This window comes from Corvus kubaryi, unplaced genomic scaffold (assembly GCF_017639235.1).
Source record: "Corvus kubaryi isolate FWS band 111438036 unplaced genomic scaffold, C.kubaryi_AGA036_p1.0 137, whole genome shotgun sequence".
Classification (NCBI taxonomy): Eukaryota; Metazoa; Chordata; class Aves; order Passeriformes; family Corvidae; genus Corvus; species Corvus kubaryi.
Genome location: NW_024580671.1, coordinates 13,617,430 through 13,644,831, shown reverse-complemented (window position 1 = coordinate 13,644,831; position 27,402 = coordinate 13,617,430). Strand labels below are relative to the sequence as shown.

The 27,402-nt window shown below is 38.9% G+C and overlaps 1 protein-coding gene across 7 annotated transcripts in view; it reads left to right on the top strand.

Annotated features, from left to right (window-relative positions):
* The window catches only part of TMEM117 (transmembrane protein 117), a 193,270-nt gene that overhangs the window by 139,241 nt on the left and 26,627 nt on the right, over positions 1 to 27,402 (top strand). For all 7 annotated transcript variants that reach the window (XM_042017929.1, XM_042017928.1, XM_042017931.1 and 4 more), the window contains one exon: positions 14,114 to 14,273. In XM_042017929.1, coding sequence (XP_041873863.1) covers positions 14,114 to 14,273 — 160 coding nt within the window. The remainder of the gene's footprint in view (positions 1 to 14,113; positions 14,274 to 27,402) is intronic.

The following is a 27,402-nucleotide window of genomic DNA, read 5'->3' as shown; positions in this document are numbered from 1 at the left end:
TTCTGAAAGAGATTTGAGGATACTTTTCCACATGGTCAGTCCAGATATAAAATAGTCTTTATTCTTCCGACTGAATTATGAAAACCTCTTTTTTGTTTTTTTTTTTTCTTAAGAAAGAGGTGGTCTATATACTCTCCTTGAATTATGCCTTGTAACCAAAAACCTTCATACGTTCAGTCATTCCCACTGAAGTAAAACAACAGAGGTTTTGCTAGTGTCATTCATTACAGGGGCACATATCCCGTTCTTTAAACAAATTTGATGCAAATTTAATTCCAGAAATCTAAATAGAATTAAATATGTGTTTTCCCAGCATTTAGACTTATGCAAATTCAGGGAAAGTATAATTTGATTGACAGAGAAATTGGTAACAACATTAGTGTCTGGAAGCATTGTTAAAATTTATTCTGGAAGCATATTCTCAAGAACTTGTGGGCCATAGAATATTCTGAATGCAGTTATGGACATCTTGCTTAGCAGGCAGGTGGCTTCAGAGAAGATGTTGCGGCATTCGGCAATTACTGTTCATAAGACAACTGGTGGTCACCCCAGTCCTGCATAATCCATACCTGAAGCCACCTTTAAATGCAGAATGAAATGCCTATAATAGCAACCATTGGTTGTAGCATTTATGAACACTTCTCAAACTAAAAAAACCCAGTTGATCTAATATAGTATTTAACAATATTTGGGGAGTTTTAAATGTAAAGTCTGTTCCTCCCTAAATAAAATATCAGAATACCCACACTGTGTAGTGAAAACCTGCTTTAACTTAGTTGAAGGTGGCCACTGCCTCAGATGAAATAGATTTCTTTTTTTTTTTAGTAGGCATTGATGGGGTTATCAACTCAGAGACATCTGTGGTCTGTGATAGATTGCCAGTAATGGGTGGAAAGGCCCAGGGATGATTGTAAGTCACATTCATCTTTCACGGCCTCTTAGCTAGAGATGACAGTTATTTTCAGGGCTCCCAGGAAGAACATAAAACCAAAAACCTCAGTGAAGAACTGGTCAAATTAGTTTAATATCAGCTCTGTACAATGACTGAATGACCTAGGTGAAAACTGAAGATAATACTAACAAAGTTAATCCAAATGACTAAACGAAGCTTTCTGAGATGCTATATCTAGTTCCCAAAGCTGTCTTCCTTCTTAGGACCTTTGTGAAAAGGATGTAGTTATTTGCAATACAAAAGTCTGGAAATTTGGCTGATTCTAGTCTCTCCAGTGGCTGATCAAAGAAGCCAAGTGCGTCCATCTATTCCAAATTCTGATTTGTTTCAAAGTCTCATCAACAATACAAAGGTTCCCTGTTTAGAGAGAAAGTGACACACTCCAAAATACAGCCCTTCCAAAAGTATTCCTCTAGCTTCTCTCTGTAGGTGCTTGCTGGAGATTAATTGAGCAATCATATAAGTGGTGGGGTGGCAGCCTGTAGGCTTTTATGCTTGTCAAACAGACGTGCTGAAGTGCTTTACAGGAAGAAAAGGATCATATACCTGTAAAACTAGAGGGGACTCAGTCAGTGGGGGGTAAAAGAGAATATTAAACATGAAACATATGTTTAATAAAATTTGGTCAGCACAATCTCTGTTAAACTTGGGGTCTCTTTAGCAGCACCTAAACTATTTTGAGCACACTATAATCATGCAGGCAAAGCAAAATCTGATGTAGTATTTGGGTCTCTGGAGATAAACTGGGTGGATATCTAACCTCACCTAGATGTGTCCCCTTGTCCAGACAGCTCATCTATTCCTTGGGCAAGATAAAAGGCCTGTCCCCAGCTTGTAGCCTGGGTCTGGTGAAAGAATTAACCTTGCTGGATAGGCATAAAAGGTGTGATTTTGATCACTCTTTAAGTCTTTCTACAAGATGGTTATAACCCTTAAGGAGATCCACGAGAGAAAACTATGGGAGAAGAAACAAATGCCTCTGATTATACCCCAGAAAAAAAAAAAGAAAACTGATGGCTTTTAGCACTTCCTGTCAATCCCTACTGCCTGAACTCTGCAGTGTCATTCAGCAGTCCATTACTACTCCCCTGCCTTAAATCGTGCTATGGCATCCTTAGTCCTTTGCATCAGCCTCAAATCAACAAAAAACCATCAGATCTTAGGGCCAAAGAGGCTCTATTACAAGTAACAAACTATATGGAAATCCATTCAGAACTAAGTCAGGTCAAGTGGACAGGTAAGAAGGAAGAAACAGGTTTAAAACTGAAAGAGTACTAACAGCCAGGAGCGAATGTCAGCTAAAAGCAAATGGGTTTTTTTCCAACATAAAATTATATGTGACTGAGGTGGTAAATTCTGAGCGTCTTAACACTGTCTTACTTGTTAGAATGATAGAAGTCAAAGACACCAAGGATGGAAGGTAAAGGATGACAAATTATTTCTGGAGGAAAGGGATCTTTGCTTACACTTTGTTGGAAATCCTGCAATAAAATTTTTGATTGCTGTTTTGTAAGAAAACCAAAATTTTCAAATAAGCATCATTATTGATTAAACTTTAATTGATAAATGATTCTCATCCATGGGAAGGAATTCCTGATCAGAACTAGTGAGACCCCAATCTCCTCATGGTAGCCGGTAGCATCAGGATCCAATCTACATGGATGATTGCTGTTCTGAGCCCCTGCACCTCTCTTTGTGCGGCAGGTGCGGGACAAGCCTCAGCCTGCATGGTTTTAAAACAGCATCTTTGCTGAGTTCCCTGAATACTGCTATTTCTTCCAGAATTTATCTGGTTTCTCTTCACTGGAACAATTTGGAAAAGAGTACAGATTAGTCTCAGGATAGAACCCAGGACTTCGTCTTAAAATACTGAAAAGTTTCTGTTTGAGGGGGATAACTATTTCCTGGAAAACTCAACGTTTAACCAAATATGTATCTGGGCATCTTAGTGAATTTAGCCATAACAATTCCCAAGTTTTCTTGTGCACTTTCTTCCTGGAAATGTCTAAAGTTTATTTTTCACTGAAAAAGTGACAATATGAATATTTTCACAGAGCTGAGCATATAATTATTGGAACAGCACTGGCTGTCAGGATGTATTTTGGTGAGTGGTCATTAACTTCTTTTTGCTTAGTCTTATTTCTAGTCCTGTTCTCTTGTTAGAAAGGTTAACTTTCCAGGAGGTCAAAATCACAGTAATTTGCATGGGATGTTTCTTTGTTTTTTAAGAAGACATGTCAAGCTTATACAGGAACTGGCTCAACTTGTGAAAAATAAGGCATATTAACCTTTATTTTCTAGACAACTTTTGAGTTGCTATCAATTCTCTTGTCATCCTGTCATTCACTTTTTTTGAAGAGGTTGGTTCCACATTCTTGCTCACCTCCCCAGACACATTTGGTGGGGGGCAGCTATTAGGTTCTCCCATCCCCCAGGCTCTCTTCACAGGACAAGTGCTTCAGCTCCCAACCAGTAAAGCTTTAAAATACTCCACTTTAAAAACTCCACTTAACTTTATTGGTGCTTGTTATGTATGATTGGCCAAAAACTGGATGTGATACTCTGGATATGGTCTACCAAGTGTAGAGCAAAGTTATGTCCCTTGATCTACTGGTTTTGCCTCTGTTATTGCAGCCCTGGACACTGTTGGGACTTCTTTGCTGCCAGCAGACATGCCCGGCATGCACTCAGCTTGCTGTCTAGTAATGCTCTTTTCTCACTAAGGAGAAATTGATATTTTTTTGAAAGATTTTTGACATAAAAATGTGTTGCTCCGGAAGCAAGATTAAAGATTTAGATTTTTTTTTTTTATGTTGGAGTTGTTTTGGAAGTACGTTTAATCAAAATATAATCAAGCTATTAGATGAAAAACCCTGTATTTATTTAAAATGCTTTGGGGGAAAAAAAATTAAGAGCAGTTCAAAACAATTGCAATTAGGTTTTACTTTGATAGGGTTTTCACAGATATAATTGTGACAAGCACAACATCTTGATGAATGAGAAAATATATCCCATAGATATGATGGTGTATGAAGCCTAAAATAATGAGAAACTTCTTGTTCCAAAGAAGTACTGTATAGATAAATTATACAGCTAATCTAATCAAGAACCTAGAAAGCTATTGAACTGTTATGTTTAGTTTATTCTAAAATTGAACTGTATTTTTTAATTTTAGTTGTGGATATAATATGTTGTCTGAGAAGCCCTGACAATGTAAGTGTATACTGTACAGCTCTCCTACCCACTTATCATAAATGTTTTCTAAGAGCAGCAACATGACAGTGTCTGGGCAAGGACAACATGTTCTGTATGTTCTGCTTAGATAAAATAAGTCCCATTTTTATCCTTTATTCTTTGTAACTCATAGAAGCATAGAAGTATTCATGTTGGAAAAGACCTTTAAGATCATCAAAGTGGTACTGATGCAGGGCATAGGCTGACTTAGCCTCGGTGACACCTCCCTGCTGGATGAGCCATTGTCCTTGTCACTGATGGGTTCCATTTGCAGGGGCTCGCACCTGTTGCACCTGGGGAGGTGGGGCAGTCACAGAGGAGACAGGCCTGCTGCTCAGGGCAGGGACTTGTCACCACTGCCCCTGTCCCTTAAGTCACTGTGCCCAGTTGGGCCTTTTTCAGGGAAGGCTGGGTGAAATTTCAGCAGTCTCTCTCTCTCGCTCGCTCTCTGATACCCCTCATCCCACACCCCTCCTCCTGCTGCCCTCTGGTGCTGGCGTGGGAGCCGGGCACAGCCTGGCACTGTGGCGGCAGCGTGTTCCCACTGGAGCTCTGTCTGGGCAGGTGTGTCACTCCTGGTGGCTGCAGAGGTCAGAGGGGCTGTGGGTTTCTGCTGGGTGGATGCCACTGCTCCCTGGTTGAGCTGCAGGGCTAAAGTGCCCTTTCTGTACATCCTTCCATGACAAGTGTTGCCTGAACTGATGCTCTACTCCCCGTGTGCCCACCCTGCTGGCATCACTCCTGGTCACTGGTGCTCCTCCTAGCTTCTTTCAGACACGGGAAGGCCTGGATGCTGGTGCTCCTGGCCCTGCCCTGGTCCCTTCAGCAGCTGTTATGATATTTGAGGGTTTCTGGCAGCTCTCTTGACTCCCCCTGAGGTTCCTCCATTTGGGAATTGTGCTGGCTCTGGAGCTGCTTGATTGGTGACAGTGATAGTTTTATTATCACACATACTATGGGAAATTTTATGGGGACTGTTCTTGGTTTTTTTTCAAAAACTTGCAAGGCTAATTTTAAGACTGCCACATCAAAATTCTATGTGAAATCATTTCAGTTTTCTAAAATGTGTTTTAAAAAGCAAGTAAACCCCAACTTTTCAGTGACTGATTTCATTTGATAGCTTCTAAATGGAAATTTTCCATTATTTTATTCAAATATGAGTGTTGCTAATTCCTACATAAAATGCATTTTTTTTTCAATTCAAACAGGCTTTTCACTGTTTTCTTTAAAGAAATTAAAAAATCAAGAACTGACTTCAGTTTTGAGATTCAGCTCTGGGTTCAGGTGCCTGGTGGGTTTTGTCTTGATTAAGGCTGTCAACATGCCAGCTCCTACCACAGCCAATGGAGCTCTCGCCAATGCACATGATGGTCATGCAGCTTGACACAAGCCGAAACTTACCTATAGTCACCTGTGTCATTTTCCAGACTCCATCATTTGAATAAAGATGGAATTCAGGTGCCTAAACACAGGCATTGACTACAGTTTGAAATGCTTTGGTATATTCAAATCATGCACAGGCCTGGTGGACATGACACAGGGCTCAGAGGAGACCTTCTGTTGCAAGGTTTGAAGACCAACCAAGGTACTCCACAGTGGCCCAAATCATATTAAACTAAGTTTGGTTTAGGCAACAAAATCTCACACTACATCTCTATCGACTGTAGTGAAAGATTAGATATGTTAACTCACATGTAGACTTCTGAAAAAAAAACCTCTATGGATAAATTTCTGGCTGATTCTGAATTCCTTATAAAATGTTTTAATTGTACTAAATTAACCCATATGAAAAAATAATCTCTTTTTAAAAAAGTAATGATCAGTTTTTCACTTGGCTCTAGATAAAATATAGCTGACCTCACTGTGATTTGGGAAAAAATTTGAATAATTTAAATGCAGAAAATAAATATTAGTCTAGAATATCCTGAAGGAAACATTCAGAGTGTTGTTTATATAGTAAAACATTGATCAGGTTTAATGATGAAATAAATCGTGAGTACAAACAGTGCCACTAAATTCAGAAATTGAGATGTAATTGAGTTCTTTATTAATGAAAGAATTGATTTATTAATTAATTAGTTTTTACCACTTTTCTGACTTGGTTGTTTTTAATTGTGTCTTCTGAAAATCAGTTTGTCTTAAATCAATCATCTAGAAATCCAAATAATGCAGATCATAGGACTGAAAATATGGTGTTAAATCCACACTTACAGTCTTGCTTGTTTCTAAAACTAGAATTTAATAATGTGTTTCAACTCAGGAAAATCAAGGCGGTGTTCAGATATACTTCTAGCTCCTGCTCTAGGTCTGAAAAGCTTAATTTTAGGCTCTTAGAATAGCATTTCAATTACCATCTAAATGCATTTGGAATAGGATTTTCCTTCTAAATGTTAAGACATATGTCTTTTCCATTTCAGAAGTTTTTTTCTGTTCTACATTGCAACGATTTTAAGACTTTACTGAGTATTTAATGATAACTGAGAAGTGGAGGACAATAACGTTTTTTTCTCATAACCAGTTTCTAGCAGTTGCTGAGGATGCTGGAAACTTGAAAGCCAAAGACCCTGTTTTGTATGTTTGGGCATGTGATCCCATGTCTTGCTGCTCTGATGAACAGCCTTTACCTCACTCTTACCAGGGACTTACCATGGGAATACCTATGCACTAAGACACGTGGGTGTAGGAAATCTCTGTCCAGAGAATGGTTGACTCATGTCATGACTAATGTTGACTCATGTATACCAAGCAGACCAGCTCCAGCTAGAGAGAGTCTGAACAAACAGTAATCTGCAGCATGCAAAAACCTACTTGTTAGTGCATCCAGCTGGTCTCATTAGCACTAATATTCAAATAGCTGGTCTGACTTACTCGGAACAGGAAATGGCCCCCGCACTGTTTGTATCATCTTGTGTAACTGAGATACTGCCTGAACTCCTGGCTCCTCAGCCACAGTGAGGTGCAGGAATTGTGCCCAGTTCTGACACAGCTTCCCTCACGTTACAGAAATCATCCCTTTCGCAGGTAAATTTTGCATATTGATGAACTGCCCTTGTCTGAATATAAACCATTTTCACTGAAAGATTGCCAGGCAGGTCTATCCTAAGGCACATTTGATGCTCTGAAAATATTTTTCAAAATCCTGTTTCTGTTGTTTTTTGAGCAGCTGTCTTCAACTCCCCATTCCATTGACAAAATAAGTGATGTATCCATCTGAAAGTAAAACAGAAAAATGGCTTCTCTTTATCTTATATAGAATTGTGTTTGGTCTTTTGTTTTGGCTTGGGTTTTTTTCCAAATGCTTTCTATTGGAATTAAGCAATTAACTTCTAACTTTGGAAGTTGAACATGAATTAGAGTGCCTTGGATATGATTCATGTGAGTCTTATACTAACTTGCATATGACATAGGGTGAAAGAAAATGTTTTTTACAAATAAGACCATGAACTTTCATAAACTGTTTTTGCTTTTCTGTGTCACAGATAGGAAATGGCATTTGAAACTTAAAGCTTATGGTGATGAGTTTAATTTAAATGAGCTGCTGTTTGAAATAGATAACAATTTCATTTTAGTAAATTAATGGTGTGGCAAAAGGAAACTCAAAGATGCTTCTACCTGTAATAAAAAAATGATGCTCTCTAGAATGCTAATATTTCACCATGTGATTACATTACCTAATCTTATTAATTTTATTACAGGAAACATAGCAAAATGTTTCCTTTGTATATTAACATAAATGTAATTTCAGGCTTTATACAAATCTTTGTGCAAAATCCCAGATAGCTCTGGAATCATATTGATACACTCTAATAAAATCGCAACTGTTACAGTCAAAAGATAGCAAGGTTTGCGGGAAAGGTTGTTTGGGTTAGGGTTGAGAGAGTCAAAGAGCCTAGAGCACTAGGAACACTGGGGGTGGAAAAGGCATGCCAATGCGATCCCAGCAAGGCCCCAACCTTGCTGTTCCTGCATCTTTGTGGTTTGGAGAACCCATAGGATTAGTAAGTGAATGTATAAAAAAGCAGAATAAACAATTCCAGTTTTGCCAAACTCAGAGCATCCTTTATACTCTGCAGTGTCCTATTTCTTTAGCTTACCAGTCAGAATGACAACAAGCATTGTTTAGAAGTCTTAACTGGGAATGTATGGTTCTCAAAATGTGCAGTATCTGCTATTAATAAGTAGTTATGAGCCACAGAGAACATAGGGAATGTTTCAGAACAGGTGTTTCAGAATTGGTAGTTAGTGGCAAATGCTGAATTACTTACCCATTACTTTCAACAGAACAGAAGTCAGACATACACTATTGTGGTGACAAGGACTTTAAAAAGATAATGCAATTCAAAGTTTGAATTATAAACCATTTTCTTCTAATTGATATTTAACTTCAGATAATTAGGTCTTATTGGTGGTAATCTGCATTAATATAATTTCTCCCACTTATTCACACCTGCAGGGCATGCCATGGGGAGTGCTCTGAAATCTGGCAGTAGTATTGTTCCATATGTCTGCCATGTACTTGTCTCCATCAGGATCAAGCACCTTATTTTAGCGAAAGAGATCCAATGTAATTAACTCTCCAAATATTCCTAGATTTCTAGGGTCTGTTTGTATTGCCAATTCACTTCAGTAGCAGATTTCTGAAGAGGATCTGCCAGTTATCTCTCCACCTGCCCTTTGGTTAATAGTATGGATTGCTCTGGGGTGCACGAGTGGCATTTCTTCTGGATACATCTGAAGCGGACACTGCTTTCTGGGATCACACCTGGTGTGCTACAGCTATGGATGGGTGCTCAGGTCAGCCCACGCTACACAAATGCAGTGAATACGGGATCCTCAGCACCAACTGTGTCACTCTGTGGCACTGCAGTAGCTGCTGATAAAGGCAGAAATCTTGAGTCCCTGCTCTCTCATCTTTCAGAGGACTGTCCCGTGGGGGCAGAAGAGCAGTGGCCAGCTGGAGGATTGAAGTTATGCTGCTCCAGGGAGCACAGATGCTTTTCACCAGCAGAGCATCTGTCCCTTATATTTGCTCAGTTGCAGAAGTGGTTCTGACACCAAGCAACAGGCAGACTAAATATTTTATTTTAAATGGGTTTAGAGTTGCTATTTTTGACATATTAAATAACAGAGCCTTTCTTAATTAAAACAAATAAAATAAAAATTATTGGCATTTGTATGTGAACATCTGCAGGAGCATTGTTCTTTATAGTTATTGTACCTTGTGCAATTGTATATTTGGCCAGTGCTGAATCTGAGATTAAAAATTATGTAGAGTATTTGACTCGATGGATGATCTTTCTTTCCTGAGGACTGGAAAGCATTTTTAAATATAAAGAGCAGTAAAATTTGTTGTTCCCTCTCTGTATCTATTTTCACAGGGTATTTGCAGCTATTTGGGTAGTGAGAAACTGCCAAGGCAATCAGCACCAGTGCAGGTGCATTCCACAGCAGAGTGAGGGATTGTGACATATGGGGGGTGGTTTCTGAGTTGGGGAAACCCCAGGGAAGTGCAGAGACCTGCCAGGAGCTGGCAGTATGATGTGGGTGGGGACAGGAGTAATGGCAGACACTCCACTCCCACAAAGGGCAGCCCTAAGGAGCGTGACTGTTTCTTTGGTCCTGTCTAAAGTGTCCCATCCCAAACAAACATTGTATTAAGCAATACTTGGAATCCTTGGTAGCAATGTCTAATGTTTTCCAAATGATCTAGCTTAGTGACAATTATGTGTGAAATTATGATGAAAAGTTCTCAGAATACTGTGTCATACAAATCTAAGAGCTACTTTTGACTAGGCACAGGTAGGTGGTTTTTTCTGGAAAAGGTGTAGTCAAAGGGCAAGATAATGCTCTTTGCTTCTCAAAAAGGACAAAATGAAAATGAGGAAAACAACTAAAGTTTGTCTTTCATCTCTTCAGTTGGTCTCAACAGAATTACTATCTGATCATCAAAGCTGTAGCATCATAAAAGATATGGCAGAGGGTCATATAAGACAAGAAAATTCTAAATATCTCTAAAAATGAGCAGCTCAAAGTCACAAGTAAGGGAAGGTAGTGTTGTGCAAAGAATTGTATTTAACATTTGAATTAAAAACTTCATTTTCTTTATGTTACAGTTTGAGAAATGAGGTACCATCACACACCAGAATCCGTTTTTGATATACTTTGCCCTGCTGATTTAGACATGAAGAATCGTGAGACTCAGACTGGAAACAGTTCTTGTTTCCCACGTTAAATGTTTTGTGAACATGTATGCATTTATTAGCTTGTCTTTTATCTTTCCAGGGACAAATTCTGGATTGTTCAGTTTTTCGCTCAGTACAGGCAAATAACAGGCTGATTCCTGAAGGTGTGTCTGCATGGAGTCAAAGATACTTCTGGTGTTGGTTTGGAGAGGGTGTGCTATGGCTGGTTTTGTGGTACTGCCTTGGGGCTGCAAGAGAATGAGTCGTGACCTCATGGGCTCTGCTTAGGAAGTTCCTGGTGTGGGAGGTAGGACATGCTGAACAGCAGAAGAACGTGTCTCCAAGCACCCAGGACATAAGATCACAGCATTTCGTTGTGTTTTCTCTCTACAGGGTTTAGGTTATGACCCTGTCTGCCACAAGGGAACCACCACTAGTGACCAAAACCTTCTCAGGCTTCTGGTCCATGTGGTTCACAACCTCTCATAACGTATAATATGCTGGGTGATAGATTTAAAGTTGGTCAGTTTGGTCAAAGTTTATAGTGCAAGAAAGTGTTGTGGAAAGGAGGAGAAAGGCAGATACATCTGTTTTGGACCTTGCCAAGTTTTTGAGAACTAGATTAGTCTTCTGTTGACAAATGAGGGCCTGTAGTATGGATTCAGTTCAGCATGAGTGATTTGGTTTGACAAATTCAAGACCAAACTCAGTCCTGGCAATCAAAGATTATTATAGATATACAGTCTAAAAATTTGCCTATTTTTTGAGAGGTTTCTGGCAGTAAAAATTCTTTTCTTTCAGCCTCCTCCCTTTTGTCCCCCGCCCCCCCCCCCACCCCGTTCAGTGTAGCACTGGGGATCTTAAATCATCTAAATCATCACTGGCAGTGATAAGCACAGTAGTTACTTTTTTGGACCTGCCTAATAATTTTAACTATTCAGTATGCTATTGGTCTGGATAGTGTTTATTTACACTCTTAAGGACTATGCAGTAGGTTGTAAAATGTGTGTTATTGCAGCTGAATAGGTGCCCAGGGCACATAATCATTCAATACAGTAAGCTAGAATTAGAAGTGAAATATAAAAGTGTATTTCCTTTGTGAACTAGAGATAGAAATTGCAATTCTTAATGCCTGGTACAGAGAAGAGTCAGTCCTCTCTTGCCCTTCACCTTGTAGCCTTTCCCCTTCTGTAATGAGGAGAGATCCTGCCAGCAATGCTGTGAATAGTTTGACAGTGTAGCTCTTTCTCAATAATGTGCACTGCAGAATAAAGGGCAAATTACGCTGGGCTAGATATTGCAGGGCAGCTCACATTGGTTTATCCAATACAAGTTATGTCAAGTTAAATGAAGCCCTCATCTTTTCTTTTTTTTCTTAATCTCCAGAACACTGTACTTTCACAGGAAGTGAACTGAACTCTAACCCAAACAAGCTCAGTTTATCACAACTCCGAAAACATATATTGAATATCTTGCTGTGTTCCAGTATCATAGGTCAAAAATACAACCAAGTGCTAATTACGCTGTTTAGTGCAACCATTTCAAAAGTCTATTTCTAACCTTTTTGTTGGTCTCACATTTTCTTATTCTATTAGCAGCCCATTTTCTGCTCCCTTCCCTCCCTATTTGACACTTCAGGATGAATAACGAAGCAGTTTTCTAAGTGCATATGCATTTCCTCAAGGAAATCAGGACTTGAGCACACACATCGGTCTTTGCATGCATGTCAATGAAGCATGAATAAAAATATGTCTGGCTTTGCTTGTCTACATGCCAAAGTCTGACCTTCCATGCTTTGAACTCTTGCTCCAAATGCAAATGCATAATTCAAGAGGACTGAGGCAGAATAGTCTTGAGCATAACTTCTGGGTATATGCTTCCTATAGCAAAATACTCGAATTATGGTTCTAAACTTCCTCTGCCCCAGGAGAGGTGGTTCCACAGAATGAGGTCAAGGAAATTCAGGGTGCCTAGTGGCTGGGGCAGTCTGCCTTGGCCAGCAGACAAGCGCTGAGGATTGTTTTCTTTCTGGAGAACTTTTCAGGTAAAGTGAGAACCTTAACCATGAGAATTTCAGATATGAAGGTGAAATAAGTAGGAGAAAACACCTCTGTGTGTCTCAAGAGGCTATATGCAAGAGAGAGAATTGTCTTCCCAAAGTAAACTATTCTGGGTTTGTGCCAAAGTGGAGCTTGTAGAAAAGACAGTCAGGTTCAGGTACTGACAGTTGAGATGGTAGCTAAGCAAATGTTTTGGGATAAGAAGCTTGACTATTGCTTAGGTCTAATTACATCTAATATGCCTAATTCATTGGTTTTTTGTTTGCCCAGATGCTCATAATTCTTTCGAGCGAAATTGTTAGGGTGTCAACCATAGTGTTGCATGTAACTGAGTTAATTTATTAAGAACAAAAATAAATGTTCGAAGGTAAAGGTGGTAGCAATCAAGTAATTTTGTGTCTCAATACATTCTGAAGAAGTGCAGCCCATCATGTCACAGAAAAATGATGTTTAGGAGTCCAAATGTATTATACTATTGCCTATATGCATATTTGTTTTTACTTTCTCACAGAGACAGACAAGGCTGCTGTATAAAAAGAAATGCATACAGACTGGTAGCCTGTGAGCACTGGTGTACAGATTTTTTTCTCCTCTGCTGAGTATTTGTCCTGTTTAGAAGTGTCATGGGAAATATTCTTCACTTTATTTTACAGCCCTTGGTAGATGAAGAAAATGAGATATTATTACTGTAGAAAAAAGTCCACCCTGCCACAATTATTTAGCCATGTGCACGCATTCAGATTTTGATATGGGCATATCAAAGACTATTATAGCACAGATTTACTGACAGCTATGGCTACTGGAAGAAACCTTGCTCACCCTTAAACTACCAGCTAAATTTTCCAGCTTCCACAGAACCAGAAATTCAATCAGTCACTGCTGCCAACTCTGTAAGATATCACCAAAGTTCTCCTGGAAATGATGCAGAGGTATTTTTCAGGGGTAGGTGAGAAAGGTATTTTCTTAAATACTGCATTCCAGAATTGTATGTATTAGTCACATGTATCTTCTGGAATTCTCATAGCTTTTATATGGAGGCTTTAATACTTTTTTGATTCACTCTTCACTGACTTCTCAGAAAAGTCATAAAATTGTTGAAAACTTGTCCAAATGACATCTGGGAAAATACAAAGCAAAATCTTTCTAAAATGCCCAGAATTTGCTAAACATTAATTTAGTGCATTGAAATTTTTTTTTATGAAGACATGTTTCTGTATAAAAATTCGACTTCACAGTTAGAGTCTTATAGCTCCTACAGCTTAGAAAAGATTTTCAAAGGTTCTAATGTCTCTGGTGCCTTAAACAATGTTCTCTCAATTAGTTGATTTGAATTTGGCCTAGATCATGCAGGCCTTGGTACATTTTACTTCTCTCCTATTTTATTTCTCCCCTATTTTACTTAATTGGTTTTCATCTTCAGTGAAAAATATGGAATGAAGAACCAGAGTGATGTAGTCCAGCCTAATTTTGCAACGTGCTTAGTACTAGCTACTAAATTTCTTTTCACTAAGAATCATTTTTTAAATGAAAAAGATTTGTTTGTGCACTTAATTTTCTTCGGTCTGTTTTCATCCTTGGAAAAGTACTGATAAAATAATAGTTGACCATTAGAAGACAGATAAAATAGAATGATGCATCTTCATTACTATCGTATTCTCTCTGAACTATTTTTTTCTTCCTTCCAGGACGGTTCTGTTTACTCTGACCTCTGTAGTTGTGCTTGTCATCACTACTGACTGGATCAGCTGGGACAAGCTGAATCGTGGATTTCTGCCAAGTGATGAGGTCTCAAGAGCCTTCTTGGCTTCTTTCATCTTGGTGTTTGACCTTCTTATTGTCATGCAGGTACACTCTCCTAATGTTCCACTCAGGCTGCTGAGGCTGCCTAGTCACTCTATTTCCTCTAGAGCAAATGGTGTTTAGATAAGACTACAAAAAGTTAAATAAATGTTTAGTTTGCAATCACTATTAGTAGGGGCATTTTATAACATCATTCTCAGTTAACTTTGCAGAAAAGGCCACTGGCCTTTTATTGTGAAAATATTGCTGATTTCTCTTCTTAGGGTACTAGGTAAGAACTGCATGTCTTTCCAAATTAGAAAGTGTTTTCTGCAAAAATTACATCAGGAAAAGAAACAGAAGCTGGTTGTTTTGTAAATTCAAATCTTCTCTTAGGAAATGAGATAAATTTGGACAAACAAGAAAGAAAGACTTTCCCATTTCAAGCATTTATATTAGGTATACACACACTAAGATACTTTAATAGATGAAAATTAGTAATTGCTGTTAAGATTCAGCTTTCCACTTTCATGTGAAAATTTTGTTACTTGATGGCAGGTCCTTGTAGTGTAATGAATTCTGCCTGAAAGCTTAAGTGGGAAGATAATTCATTGTAATCTGCCTGATGTGTGCTCCTTTGAATCTAGCTGCTAAGAAAGGAATCTGGGTCACATGTATGTGGCCAAAAACCTTCTTCATGTGGTGCTGTGCTCTCCCCTTTGTGTTTGTCTGTGGTTTGAGCCTTGTGTGAATTCACCCAAAGCTCTGTGAAAAATTAGGTCATTTGGGCTGCGGGAAGGAAGAGGAGCATTGAAGGCCCATGACTTTTGTTCGTAATCCTAGACATGTTAGACTGTTGAACTGAAGGTCAGAAAAGAATTTGAGAAGAACCAATGGGTCCTTACTCTCCAGTATGTTATTAGCTCTGCCAGCGGAGAGTATTTCTGAGACACTTAGCTCTCTTTAAAAAGCTATCTGTTACTTGAGTAACTATCATTAGTTACTCAAGGGGACACTCACTTTATCACTGCTGTACAAGGATTTTAAAGCTGCATAGAGTCCTATAGTTCAGTTTTGTTTCCTAAGGTCCACCACTGTTCAGTGCTCACTGTGGTTCATGGTTAGAACTGGGAGGATTAGAAAGGAAATACTGTTTTTCTTGTAAGATTTCTGGTGCTTTGTTTTCTCTCCTTTTGAATTTTACATTTTGTTTGATGTTTCAAAAAGATTCAGGAGAATGTGTACTAAATGATTGTACTTTACAGAGCCGTAATGAAAGTGTGAATGAAAATAAAGGATGTATCAAGCTATTTGATATTGCATGCTGGGTAGAAAAGCAGAGCTGTCTTCATACAAAATAACTATTAAACTATCCTTTTGACTTTGAAAAATAAAATTCCAGTATTTTGACTTTGGAGTTGCTGAATATAGAGAAGAATCTTATGTGAAAGAGCTTGTCCTGAGCACTCTTCCATATTTTTATAATACAAAGCAAGAGGCTCTTTTTAATTTCATTTCTAAGTGATTTTGTGTGATGGAGTTATTTATTTACTTGAAGTTATTTATTTGGACTGTGAAAACATGTTGGCACATTTTATTTATGGTGTAGTTCAACATTGCTACTGCAATAATCTCATGTTGAGAGAGCAAAGTATTAAATCACACAGAATCACAGAATGGGGACGTTTGGAAGGGACCACAATGGATCATCTGATCCAACCTCCCTGCTCAAGTAAGGGTCATCCCAGAGCACATTGCACAGGATTGTGTCCAGACAGTTCTTAAATATCTTCAGTGAGGGAGACTCCACAACCTCTCACAGTAGTCTGTTCCAGTGCTTAGTCACCTGCACAGTAAAGAAGTTCTTCCTCATATTCAGGTGGAACTCCCTGTGCATCAGTTTCTGCCCATTGTCTCTTGTCCTATTGCTTGGAACCACCAAGAAGAGCCTGGTTTCATCCTCGTGGCACCCTCCTTTCAGATACTTGTAGACACTGGTGAGGTCCCCTCTCAGTCATCTCTTCTCAAGGGTGAACAAGCCCCACTCTCTCAGCCCATCCTTGCAAGAGAAATGCTTCAGTTCCCTAATCATCTTTGTTGCCCTCCACAAGTGAAGACCATCAGGATCATGATCCTTTGACTCAAGTATGCTATAGAATTACATGTCTTTAGAAATTCTGTCTGTTTCACAGATTTTTTTCATAACTTAACAAGCTTTAGTAACAAACCGGCAAAATTAGGGAAAAAAACCCTAAAAAGGAATGCTTAGTATTAAGAAGGGGTTTTTTGAGGCTAATGTTAAGTAAGAGCACAGATTAATTCAGTTCTAGTTTTTGAGTACAGGCATTTTCTGTCCCTCTGAATGGTAGCATCCACACTGCAAATGTGTTCAGCATGTGACTGTTCAGCAACAAGAGAAAACCAACTGAGTTTGGAAATCCATTTTTAAAGCTGTGAAAAATATTCACATAATTGTAAATGTTGGTTATGCCTTCTTAGTATTATTATAATTTAATACTTGTCTAAGCCCTCCATAGAGCATAGAAAAATTAATTCCTGAGCAATCTCTGCCCTGGAAAGCTGCCTTTTTTCAATTTAACATAACCTAGCCAGACAGGTACAGAGGATAACACAGACAGCTAAATCTTACAGACAGTTATATGTGAGTGATGCTTAAGTGTATGCACAAATTTACCTTTGGTTTCCATCCTGCAACAAACTCTATCTGCCTCTCAGTCCCACCCTTCTTGAAGTATGCAAAGTCTCCTCTAGTCCAGCTGGGCCACTGGATATTCTCAGGATGGATCAGGGATGAGAAACACAGTAGAAGACAGGGACATGTGACTGAAATGTCAATATGAAAGTTATGACTACAAAAATATTAAGACAATTGAAGAAAACAGATCATGGAAGATTTCAGGACAACAGCAGGACCTCATTGGATAGTGTGACTGGCTTTTCGCTCAGGCTGTGCTCGTACCTTGCTGGGACACATCTCTTCATATCTGCTGTCCCTGGAATGAAGGAAAGGGACCCTGAGTGCTTATTTTAGGTGGCTGCTGTAGATACATCTCCACCTGATTTTACTTGCTGATCTTTACAGTCAGCAGAGCCATCGAGGTATAGTTGGGGTGGTTTCAAACATCTACAGTAGGGTAAGATGCAGCAGGCTCTTAGAGGTGCACATTTCTCTCCACTGAAAATAGACTCAATATACTGATATGTTGAATCCAATAACCATCCCTTAAGTCAAACCCAGAAAAAGGATTATAAAGACGACATGGCTTGAGTCCAGAGCTGCAGCTCTGCAAGGATTCTGCTCAGCTATTTCCACTGCTGGTAAAGGAGACAAAGTAGCATTTCTCTGCCAGTATTTTATCACTGAGATCTTCAGATGGTGTCTGATTCACACAGACAGGTTGATCTCCACTTCTCCTTCTGCTGCCTGGCCATGGTTTGAAAGGAATTTAAGTTTCACTGGGTCTAGGATAGTGTATCAGAGATAACACTTATTTTAGGCTGTTTGAGAGGCAGCAGAGAGGCCTATATTCCAGTTGTGATTTTCCAAACATTATCCAGTGTAAATACAAACACTGATTTTTCTTAACTATAGAGATTTTGTAATAAATACAGATTGTGTCTTTTCTCTCTGAAAAATGACAGGTCAAACTTAGTCCAAATATAGGTGAGCATTAGTTCATTTTAAAGGACATGGGCTTGCTTATGGTAAGAAAGTAAAAACCCTACAGGTTTGTTGGGTTTTCTTCACAGTATGGAAGTGATGAAGGCATTTTCACAATGGGTCAAATTATGCCTACCCTTATAACTGAGATGGCAAGATGCCAACATATGAATATTCCTGGCCCCCATAGCATTCACTGCTGTGCATGGACCTCATTAGATTTTTAGCATTAGCTTCAGACTGCGTGCCAGACCACATATATTAAAGCTGGATATGTGTATAATGTAATGCTATTAACATGTAATAAAACTTTTTACTATTTTAATGAAAAGTTCTCGTATTTAGTTCTCTTTCTCAAAGATGTAAAGGAAAAGCTCTCAATTAATGGAGTAAATACAAAAACAAATTGAATTATAATCCCATATTGCAAATACCTCTATTTGAGCAAGTAGACAGTAACTCATGTATTAGTCTATATACTGCCTTTTATTTATTTATTTTTACTTTTATGATGCCATGTTCTTAGTGACTTTGGTGATGGATGGAAGACAGTTGTGGCTGAATTATTAAACCTCATGTGTCCGAGGTGGCTGAATAGTTTCATCACTGTAGTGTCTTTTGTGAGTGGTTATAGGTTTCTACAGATTTGTGAAAGACCATGGAGTATTTCAGTACTGTGTGGAGTTACACACTGTAGCTCACTTGCTGAACACTTTGAAAGTCCCATGGCAACTCTTAAAACTTACTGCAACTTTTTATCTGGCAGTACAATCAGATACAATGTCTGAGTGATTTAAAAACTACCTGAAAATAGTATTTGATACCAGAAGAAGAATTTATTCTTCAACAAACTGAAGAAACTCTGCAGCTGATGAGTGGAACAGACAGAAGCCAGACAGCATTTATGTACCACAAAGATTCTTTGAAAAGGCTCTTGTAAGTGAATCTTTAACTACACTAGCAAAATAATTCCATTAATATCAAATGGGATTACATTTGTAAATAAAGAGAATAGTATTTTGTCCTCCACGGTAGCTTGAAAGAAATGAAGGTCAAAGAGACTGAGATGATGAACAATATTACTTTATGACTAGTGATGGATCTCTGCCTATGTAGATATAGGGATATCAGCAGGTGGATTTTTCAAATCTTTTTCATAGGATTTTTGTATGTAAATTGCTTTAACACGTAACTGTCATGCTTTAACATGACACTGCAGTTGAAAATCAACTTATTTAATTTCTCTTTTTTGTTTTGTTTTCTGCAGAATGTTTGGTCTTCTGTCTGTCATAGAGTTTTATAAAGGGAATTAGAAGATTAAGAAATGCTTAGGATCTCCTGTATGTTTGCTTCTAGTTCTTTATATCTTCTGGGGCAAAAGAAAAGGCAAAACCCCCACAAATCAACCATTTAATTTATCTACTTTGTAATGTTAATTATGTTTTGTAGATGTCATTGTTAAACTGTAACACAAAAATATTATCAATCAAAATGTTTTGATTAAAATCTAGTGGGATGTTTGAATACATTAAAAAACATAGCACCCAACAGCAAATGCATAGAAGAAGATATAATTTGGTTGGATAGTTAAAGATTGAGTAGAAATATGGTCTTGTTTTCATAAAGTGTATGAAGACTTGATTTTTAGAGTTTGGTTTGTTTGTTTGTTTTGGTTTTTTTTTTTAGAAAATCTATTTAAGTCTGGAAATGTAATTTGATGCGACTTACTGGATTTCCACTCAGTAATTTGATAGAATTCATTTATATGTATACAAACCAGAGGGCATCCTGACTTACACTTTAAACAGAATATACAGGTATAGTGGTTTTCCCTTGAAACAGATAAGCAAGAAATGATTTTTTGTTCACAGACAAAACAGGATATATAAAATAATTTTTCATTCCTGTCAGAGTAAACTCTCTCAGATGTACATTTGATTCAAGAGTGGTATATAAGCTTTTTTTGTTTCCTAACAAGTGTTAAGTACTGATGTATAGCTTGTTCTGGAAGTTGCCAAACTTTGAAGGAAAATATCCTTCTAAAAACCTCCCATTAAGGACAAAAACTTCTGAAGAAGTAAGCATGTGAATGTCAAGGTACTTTCCATTGTATCTTTTCTAGGTTTTGTAGCATTTGAAAACATTTTAATAGAAGACAAGTCCAAACCTGTAAGAAACATCTGTGTTAAGTTAGCAAATAGCTTTTGCATCATCTCTGACATTCAGAATTTCTCTATGTGAGAGGTTGCTATGGGTTTTTATTCATGCACTACTTGCCCTTTCAAGATGTGAACTTAGCAATAAGGGCAGGTGACCAGTGAGAGGTTTTTCCGATGAGTCAGGGTAGATGGAAATTCACCTTTAACAAAACTGGTGACAGATCCAGCTCCATTACTGGTGCCTGCAGGTTTTACAGGGAGGAGCCATATACCCTGGACTACTTTTGTCAGAATTATGTGGAGTGTTTCATTCCACTCAGAGTATATTGCTGTTCACTAGCAGATTTTAGACACACCTGTCAACCAGCATTACAGAAATGGATAACCATTTTGAAGACACACTTGTACTAAGCTAATTGTGCAATGTTTGCCGAAGGATCCTGCTGTGAGGGCTGGCTCTGTTGAAGTGTATCTCCCACGGTCTTCAGGTCTCTGAAGGAGAAGGGACAAGTTCAAGTGGGGTAACTTTGGAAGAAACCTTTCTGTAGCAAGTAAAAGATTTTCCTTCCTGCAGTCTCTCACACAGTAAAGACTTTTCCCTCTTATTTTGTCCTTTCTACATCCTCATCTATCTATGGATTGTGGAAGTGTCCCTTATCAGTACTGATGTAAAATATTCAAAATAATCCTGAAAATAAAATTGAATTAAAAGACTAGAAAGGAACAGTATTGATCTACAGCTTCACTTCATTTGTACTTACTATGAAATTCCAGTGACATACCTGAGTATATTCCTAAATACCATTTAACCAAAAAAATTATGTTTCTCATGCCATTATTGGCACCATGGGCATTTCTTTGTAGTGGGTCAGATGTGGATCTTTCTTGCCTATCCTAGATTTCTTTTCTTGAATCTGCCCCTACAGCTGCTACTTATGGATTTATAGCTGCACTGAATTTCTTGAATTGGTCCCAAAGTGTCCTGGTTTTTTTTCCCTGAGAGTCACTGCTTTGAGCGATATTGAGTCTCTCACCTTTCAATTTTGAACACAGAACAGTAGCTCTCCTGAGCTCCACTTTCATCCATCAGGCATCTGTTCTCTCTTAACTTTCCTGTATCATCTCCCTGTGGCTGGTAACAAGGGAGTAAGTTATTTCCTGGATGTTGTGTACTAAGAGGGACAAGTTAGTGTGGTCCCAGAAATGGCCAGCTCAGGAAAAAGCACACAGAAGTGGAGTGTCCTACAGAGTGAAATGTCCCTGCCCATCTCCTGTCAGGGAAGTGAGGCTCTGAGTAACCAGGGCATGAAGCCTCCACACCTCCTTCACTTTGTTGTTTTCTGAGGACAAGGCAAAGAGAATAGAAATGTATTATACTTATATGTCAGAGAATGAAATAATGCATTGATAATCCAATGCTTTTATTTTAAAGGAAAAGGCTTTCGAGTTTAATGAAAGTGTAGGTAGTGTTAATGTGAAAGGGTGATGAGGGGCAAAAAGTGCAGCATTGATATGTGTAATTAAAACCCAGAAGTTTCTGTTGAAATATTTTGAAGATCCAATGGGATGTAAAAATTCCTTCTAAAAATCCTTGAAACCTTCTTTTGCCCCCTTGCCAGACCCCACTATAAAGTACAGTTTATTTCTTCAAGTCTTTCAGTTACTTTGGGACTACAGAAATTATAAGCAAAATAATTTTGTGCTGAGAAAAGGTGGGGGCATCTTGTCCCTTATTGCACATTATATACCTCACCATTTTAATGAGCAGTCTGGTTTTCCTTGCAGTGTTATCATTCTGTGCTTGTCTAGTTTGATAACTGGTGCCATCATTTTATGCTGTGGATTTTATTAAAGAAGACGTGTGAAGTACAGTATTTTTACGTACATTTCATCCTTTTTACTGATTGCAGATGGTTAAATCTTGCTCGGATGCATTATATTTATCTCAGGCATCATAAATTCAACCCCAGTGTTTTCTTCAGCTGCTGTAACTTGGTGTATTTGTGCTGACCTGAATCCTCTTGTGCCAATTTACACTGGCTGAGGGCTGAGCCCTTTCTTTAGCTCTGTCACTTAGTTCCTCATTTGTGGAAAAGGATCAACTGTAGTTCTTTTCTTTCACTAGTTGTGTGATTGTCTGCTTAATCCCCCAAGGTGCTCAGTGAAGGAGGCTGTCTGACTTGGTACAGCTTCTAGTGTAATCAGGCACCAGTCCCAGCTGGAGCCTCTTGGCTCTGAGGTGACTACACACAAAATGAATTAGCTGAAAAAGCTTCTCATTTGTCACAGTCATTCCCTTTTACCCTGACAATGGGTACATTGTGACACTGAGGCCCTTCTTTGGCAGGGCAGGTATTTGCCTGAAATAACAAAGCAGTTCTCCAAAAGTAGACCCAGCATTTTCACATACTGCCCCTGGAAACCAACATATCCAGCCCAAACTCACAAAAAACCATGCACTTATAGGAATAAGAAAATCTGGAAATGTTTGCAAGTTGCAAGTCTTTCACAGGACTATTTTCATCTTTAATAGCAAGGAGAGCCTTTTCATAGATTCTGCTGTAAGTGTGTGATAGGCTTTGTTATTGTGGGGTGTATGTCTGAGAAATATTGTATTGCTTAAGAGTATATTGGAGTGATTTATGTTTATATAAAAGTAATGGTGACATTCAGATAATTTCAACTCTTCACAGCAATGCTCTGTGAGTGTATTATTTTACTGTAGAAATCTGCTTTGTTATGAGTGTTACACAGACTTTCATCTGAAAATGAAAAATCTGAGATGAGACTGAACAGGTTCAGCTTCTTTCTAAGTGATAGAATTGCTTGAAATTTTTAAATGCAAGCAGTGAATGAAAAAGAGAAAGATAAACGTTGGTTTGCCTTCATTAGACAGAGCACTGCCTTGTGACAAGTGTTATGCCTGTCCATATCTTACATTTAGCTACATGGCATACTGCATATACAAGACTTAGGGACAGGTTGTACAGAGCATACAGATCCACCTATCTGTAGATAGATCCACCTATCCACAGTACTGAGTTCAAGTAAGAAGAGGGAGGAAGACTAGCTTGGTTGCTCTTAATCAAACCTCAGATGGGAAAAGAAGCAAAAATATGCTTGATATTGTTAGTCTAGCTGCGTTATTTCTGCAAAGCTGATTGAATGGCAGATTTTATACTTTCTTGAAAAGTTTGAGGCCTGTAATATGAGACATTAACAAAAAGACTGAATTACTTTTATTGCCTCTGACTTTTTCTAACATGCTACAAAGCTGCTGCTTTCATTTGTATAACAAAACAGACATAGAATCACTGAGTGTCTTGAGGTACCAAATACATTAGATATTTTTTCATCTGTTATAATCCAGACTTTACTGAGCCCATCAATAATAATTTGTTTTCATATGTATAGAGGAGGGGAGGTATTCCCTAGTGCTTGTAGTGATTTGAAATTATAGCTGCGATGGTTTCTGAGTTTCAACTACCATTTAATTACTCAGCTATACTGTGTTTGACATCATGTCCCTCTGGATCATAGCTGTTGTGTAAGTGTGGCCTTCAGTCAACCAGGTTTCTAGTTTCCTAGAGGTCAGAAGCTAAAAAATTTCCCTCTTCTGGAATCTGACCGTGCTTTCTTCTCGGTCCTGTAATGCTTGTTAGGAAAAGGAGATACCCCAGAATAACACCAGATCTGACAGAGAGATTGGGCACCAGGACTGCATAACACAGTGTGAATCTGTGTTTCCCACTGGAGCAGCAAAACAAGTAAATCAACATGTCTACAGAGTCTCCCAAATGGTCTCAGTAGAGTGCTGCAGCTGACTTTGGACTGTACTATGCCTTGGCTGGTCCCCAAAAAATTAACCTCTTCTTTGTCTCTTCCTAGGACTCAGATAGTATTTGCAATATAATTTTTCATTAAGATTCCTTAGATCCCTGCCTGAGCCAATGGGTACTGTACGCACATCAACACATCATCACTGTTGTTGGAATGGTATGAACAGAGACAAAGGTGATGTTGATCAAACTGGGAAGGAGCTCTAGTTTTCACCTTACTGTCCCCAGCACTTGTTTGACTGCTGCAGTAGCCTGCAACGCTGAACTTGGCTTGATACCTCTAATGCCAGAATGACAGAGTCTCAGGCAGTGTGTGATGGTACCATGTGCTTTCATCTCCCACTTCATTAGCAGAGAGGGCAGCCACAGGCATGGAGGAGATTATCCAATAGCAACCAATGCAAGGTGGAGCTGTCAAAGCCTCTGAAATCAGTCACAGCAGGCATGGAATCCATTTAATCCTGGATGAAAATAGCTGAATTAAAGAGCTGCTTTCAGAACTGGCCCTGGAGAGGACAGTGTGTGTCCTAAGGCAGCCTGGTGCTGGGAGTGGTTTGAAGCACTTAGGAGGGTCATAAGGGAGAAAGAAGCCCAGGCCCAGCAGTCCAAGCCTGGCCACCTCCAGCTCATAGCAGATATTTGCAAGCAGTTCCCTGTCTCTGCATAAAGGTAATGGTGGCAGCAGGATGGTCCTGCTGTGCAGGGCAGCACATCAGCAGAGAGAAGGACTTGAATCTGCCTTAATCCCCTGAAATGGTCTCCCTCAATCCAACAGCACTTTACAGTGCACCAGAGGCACAGGGGGAGGCGCAGACCAAAGGCAGTTGCTGGTGGTGCCCCACTCCTGGGCAAGTACTTGTATGGTTCCAGTGATGCTGGCAGGGCTGCTTTTCTGCTTTGGCCAGCCAAATTTGGCCATCACCTTCAAGAAGCTTTTTTTCTATCCTGGCCAACTCTGTTTCCATCTTTTTCGAATATTGTAGAAGCCTCTGGAGCACTGCACTTCTCAGTGCATTCATGGCTTGCACCCCTGCCAGCAATAATTTAGTGATACAGTAAGTCAGAAGACCGCACTGTAGTTGTTCTGGCTGGTAATGGTCATTTTGGCTGTGATTTTATTTCATCTTTCAGGGAGACATTGAAACTCTTCCTTTCACATAAACCCAGCTTCAATTTCACTCTCCATCAGTTCTCACTGAGCTTTGCTGTGATGTTGTTTCCCGCATCACGTACCACACACGGAGTTAAATGATGGAAACTTGTGGCTAGGTAATCCATTCTGTTGCCTATAGATGAAAATGAGAAAATAGTGTAGACCACTTTGTAATGTATCTCACTATGGATTTAAGGATATAATCCTATAATCCTTCTTGGATGGCTCTTTACTTTTAGTTTCACTCAGGTGGTTTTTGGGATTGACTATATACAATGCGCAGCACGCATTGGGCATATAATGAAATTTCATTCCACTTCAGAACCATGTGCCCAAAGTGGAGAAAAAAATAATTCTCAACAGCAGTACTGATCCCATGTATATCACACAATCTGTTTAGGAATAGGTGGCAGAAAAGAAGTGATTAAGTGATCTGCTTTATCAGACAGCTAGAGTTAGAGTAAACAAAAAGGATTGCTGTTCCATGTCAGGAGTACGAGTGTACATTTTTTGGTCTTGATTTGGCCTGGTTTTTGCAGACTGTGTGCTGGAGAAAGCTGCCCAGACTTTGCCAGGTGACATTTCTGAAGGCAGCTGCTTGGTGGTGCCCCAGCCACCTGCAACTGCCACCTCCAAGACAAGAACTGCAGCATGTTCTTTCGGCTGTAAGTTGTGCTTTTGTCCTGACCTTAAGTTGAAAAACAACAGCTACATCTTCTGAATGAATGTTAAATACCCTTGGTGATATTTCTGGCATCTGGGCCAAACAATTACTGCACTAATCTAAATTATACAAACTTTTACTATTCCTCAAGGTCAGGCTGCAAAGATTTTCATATCTGGACAATGTGTTCTAAATACAGCGGATTAGAGAAAGAAAAGCATCACACAAACAAGCCTAATATCAGAAATGAGCAGATGATAATTTAAGCAACACAGTGACACATAAAAAATGGTGTTAAAAATGCAACACCACTGAAGCTGCAGTGTCATGCATTCAGGAATTAGATGTCAGAATTAAGTCACCAGTATAAACTTTTCACCCCTATTTTGTGCATGCATTATGATACAATCTTTAATTATCTATTCACATTCCATTTTTCCACAGGATCTCTGTCTCACTTGCTGCCCTGGATGAATGGTGTTCACTTAATGAGAAGCTGTTCAATATTTTGGTTTACCTTTTCTGTGCAGCCTGTGGCCTCAGGCCTTACTTACTGCACATGATTAGAACCTTGATATGAAGATGAAATCGTTCATTTCCTTGTGGACTTTTTTGTGACACTCATCGCTGTATTTCCTAGGGGCTTCTTAAGCATTAATATATTTATCTTCACAATAGCCTTCACAACAGGAGTAGTATTGTCCATTATTGTCCACATTTTATACTGAGGCACAAAAAAATTCCAGCCAAAGGGCCCCTAATTTGAGATGTCTGAGGACATTATTATGAAAATTCATATTATTACCCATCTTTTATCTGAGCAGTTACCTAATTGAGGGAGGAGGGTCTAGCATATTATTTCATTAGTGATAGACAGAGCCACATATTTACTTGATGTAATCTTATTTGTTATTATATTGACAGCCCTATTTCTCTTGTAGCGTTCAAATGATTTTAAAAGCAGTTTCTTTGCTTGCTTGGAATGGTGCCTATAACTGTCATATATCTAGCTCCATAAAAAGTCTGGTTACTTTTTTATGCTGATTTTAAAGGAGTACAGTGCAGTCCTATCTGGATAGTGCCATGCACTACAAGACTCTTGCTCTCCCCATGGATATTTTGTCAACTCTTCCTCTTCTCCACAGTGGTGATATATTAAGGCCCAGCTCTCATTGGTTTCAATACCAGCCATAAGCACTTGCCACTTGAACAAATCTAAGCATAGGTGGGATGGGGAGGGAATACCACCAGAAAAAAAAAAAAAAAATTGACTTCTGTAACAGGAGGCAAATGTTTTCACATCTGCTGCTGTCTCTTGCATTTACATCCCTCTTCCCACACACCTTCCAGCTTGTGCAGCAGATGCAGCATGCAGGAGAACTACAGGGGTCTCTGTCACTATATATTTCCACCTCACAATCATAAGTTAGATACTCTTTAATGAAAAAAGGTTATGTCTTCTGCAACAGACTGTGTATAATCCAGTAACTAAGAAAGGACTGTACCATGCCTACTCACAAGGTACAGATAACCTTAGCCTGATATCTCATTGTTCTTGAGTCTTTACCATTGAAATCTTCAGGCAGATGCCTTAATGCAGGACCTTCTGTGTGCATAAATCTGATTTTTTTTACAAAAATATAGCAATTTCAAAATCAAAAGCCTGCCATATGAATCCAATGTGTCTTATCAGGGTAC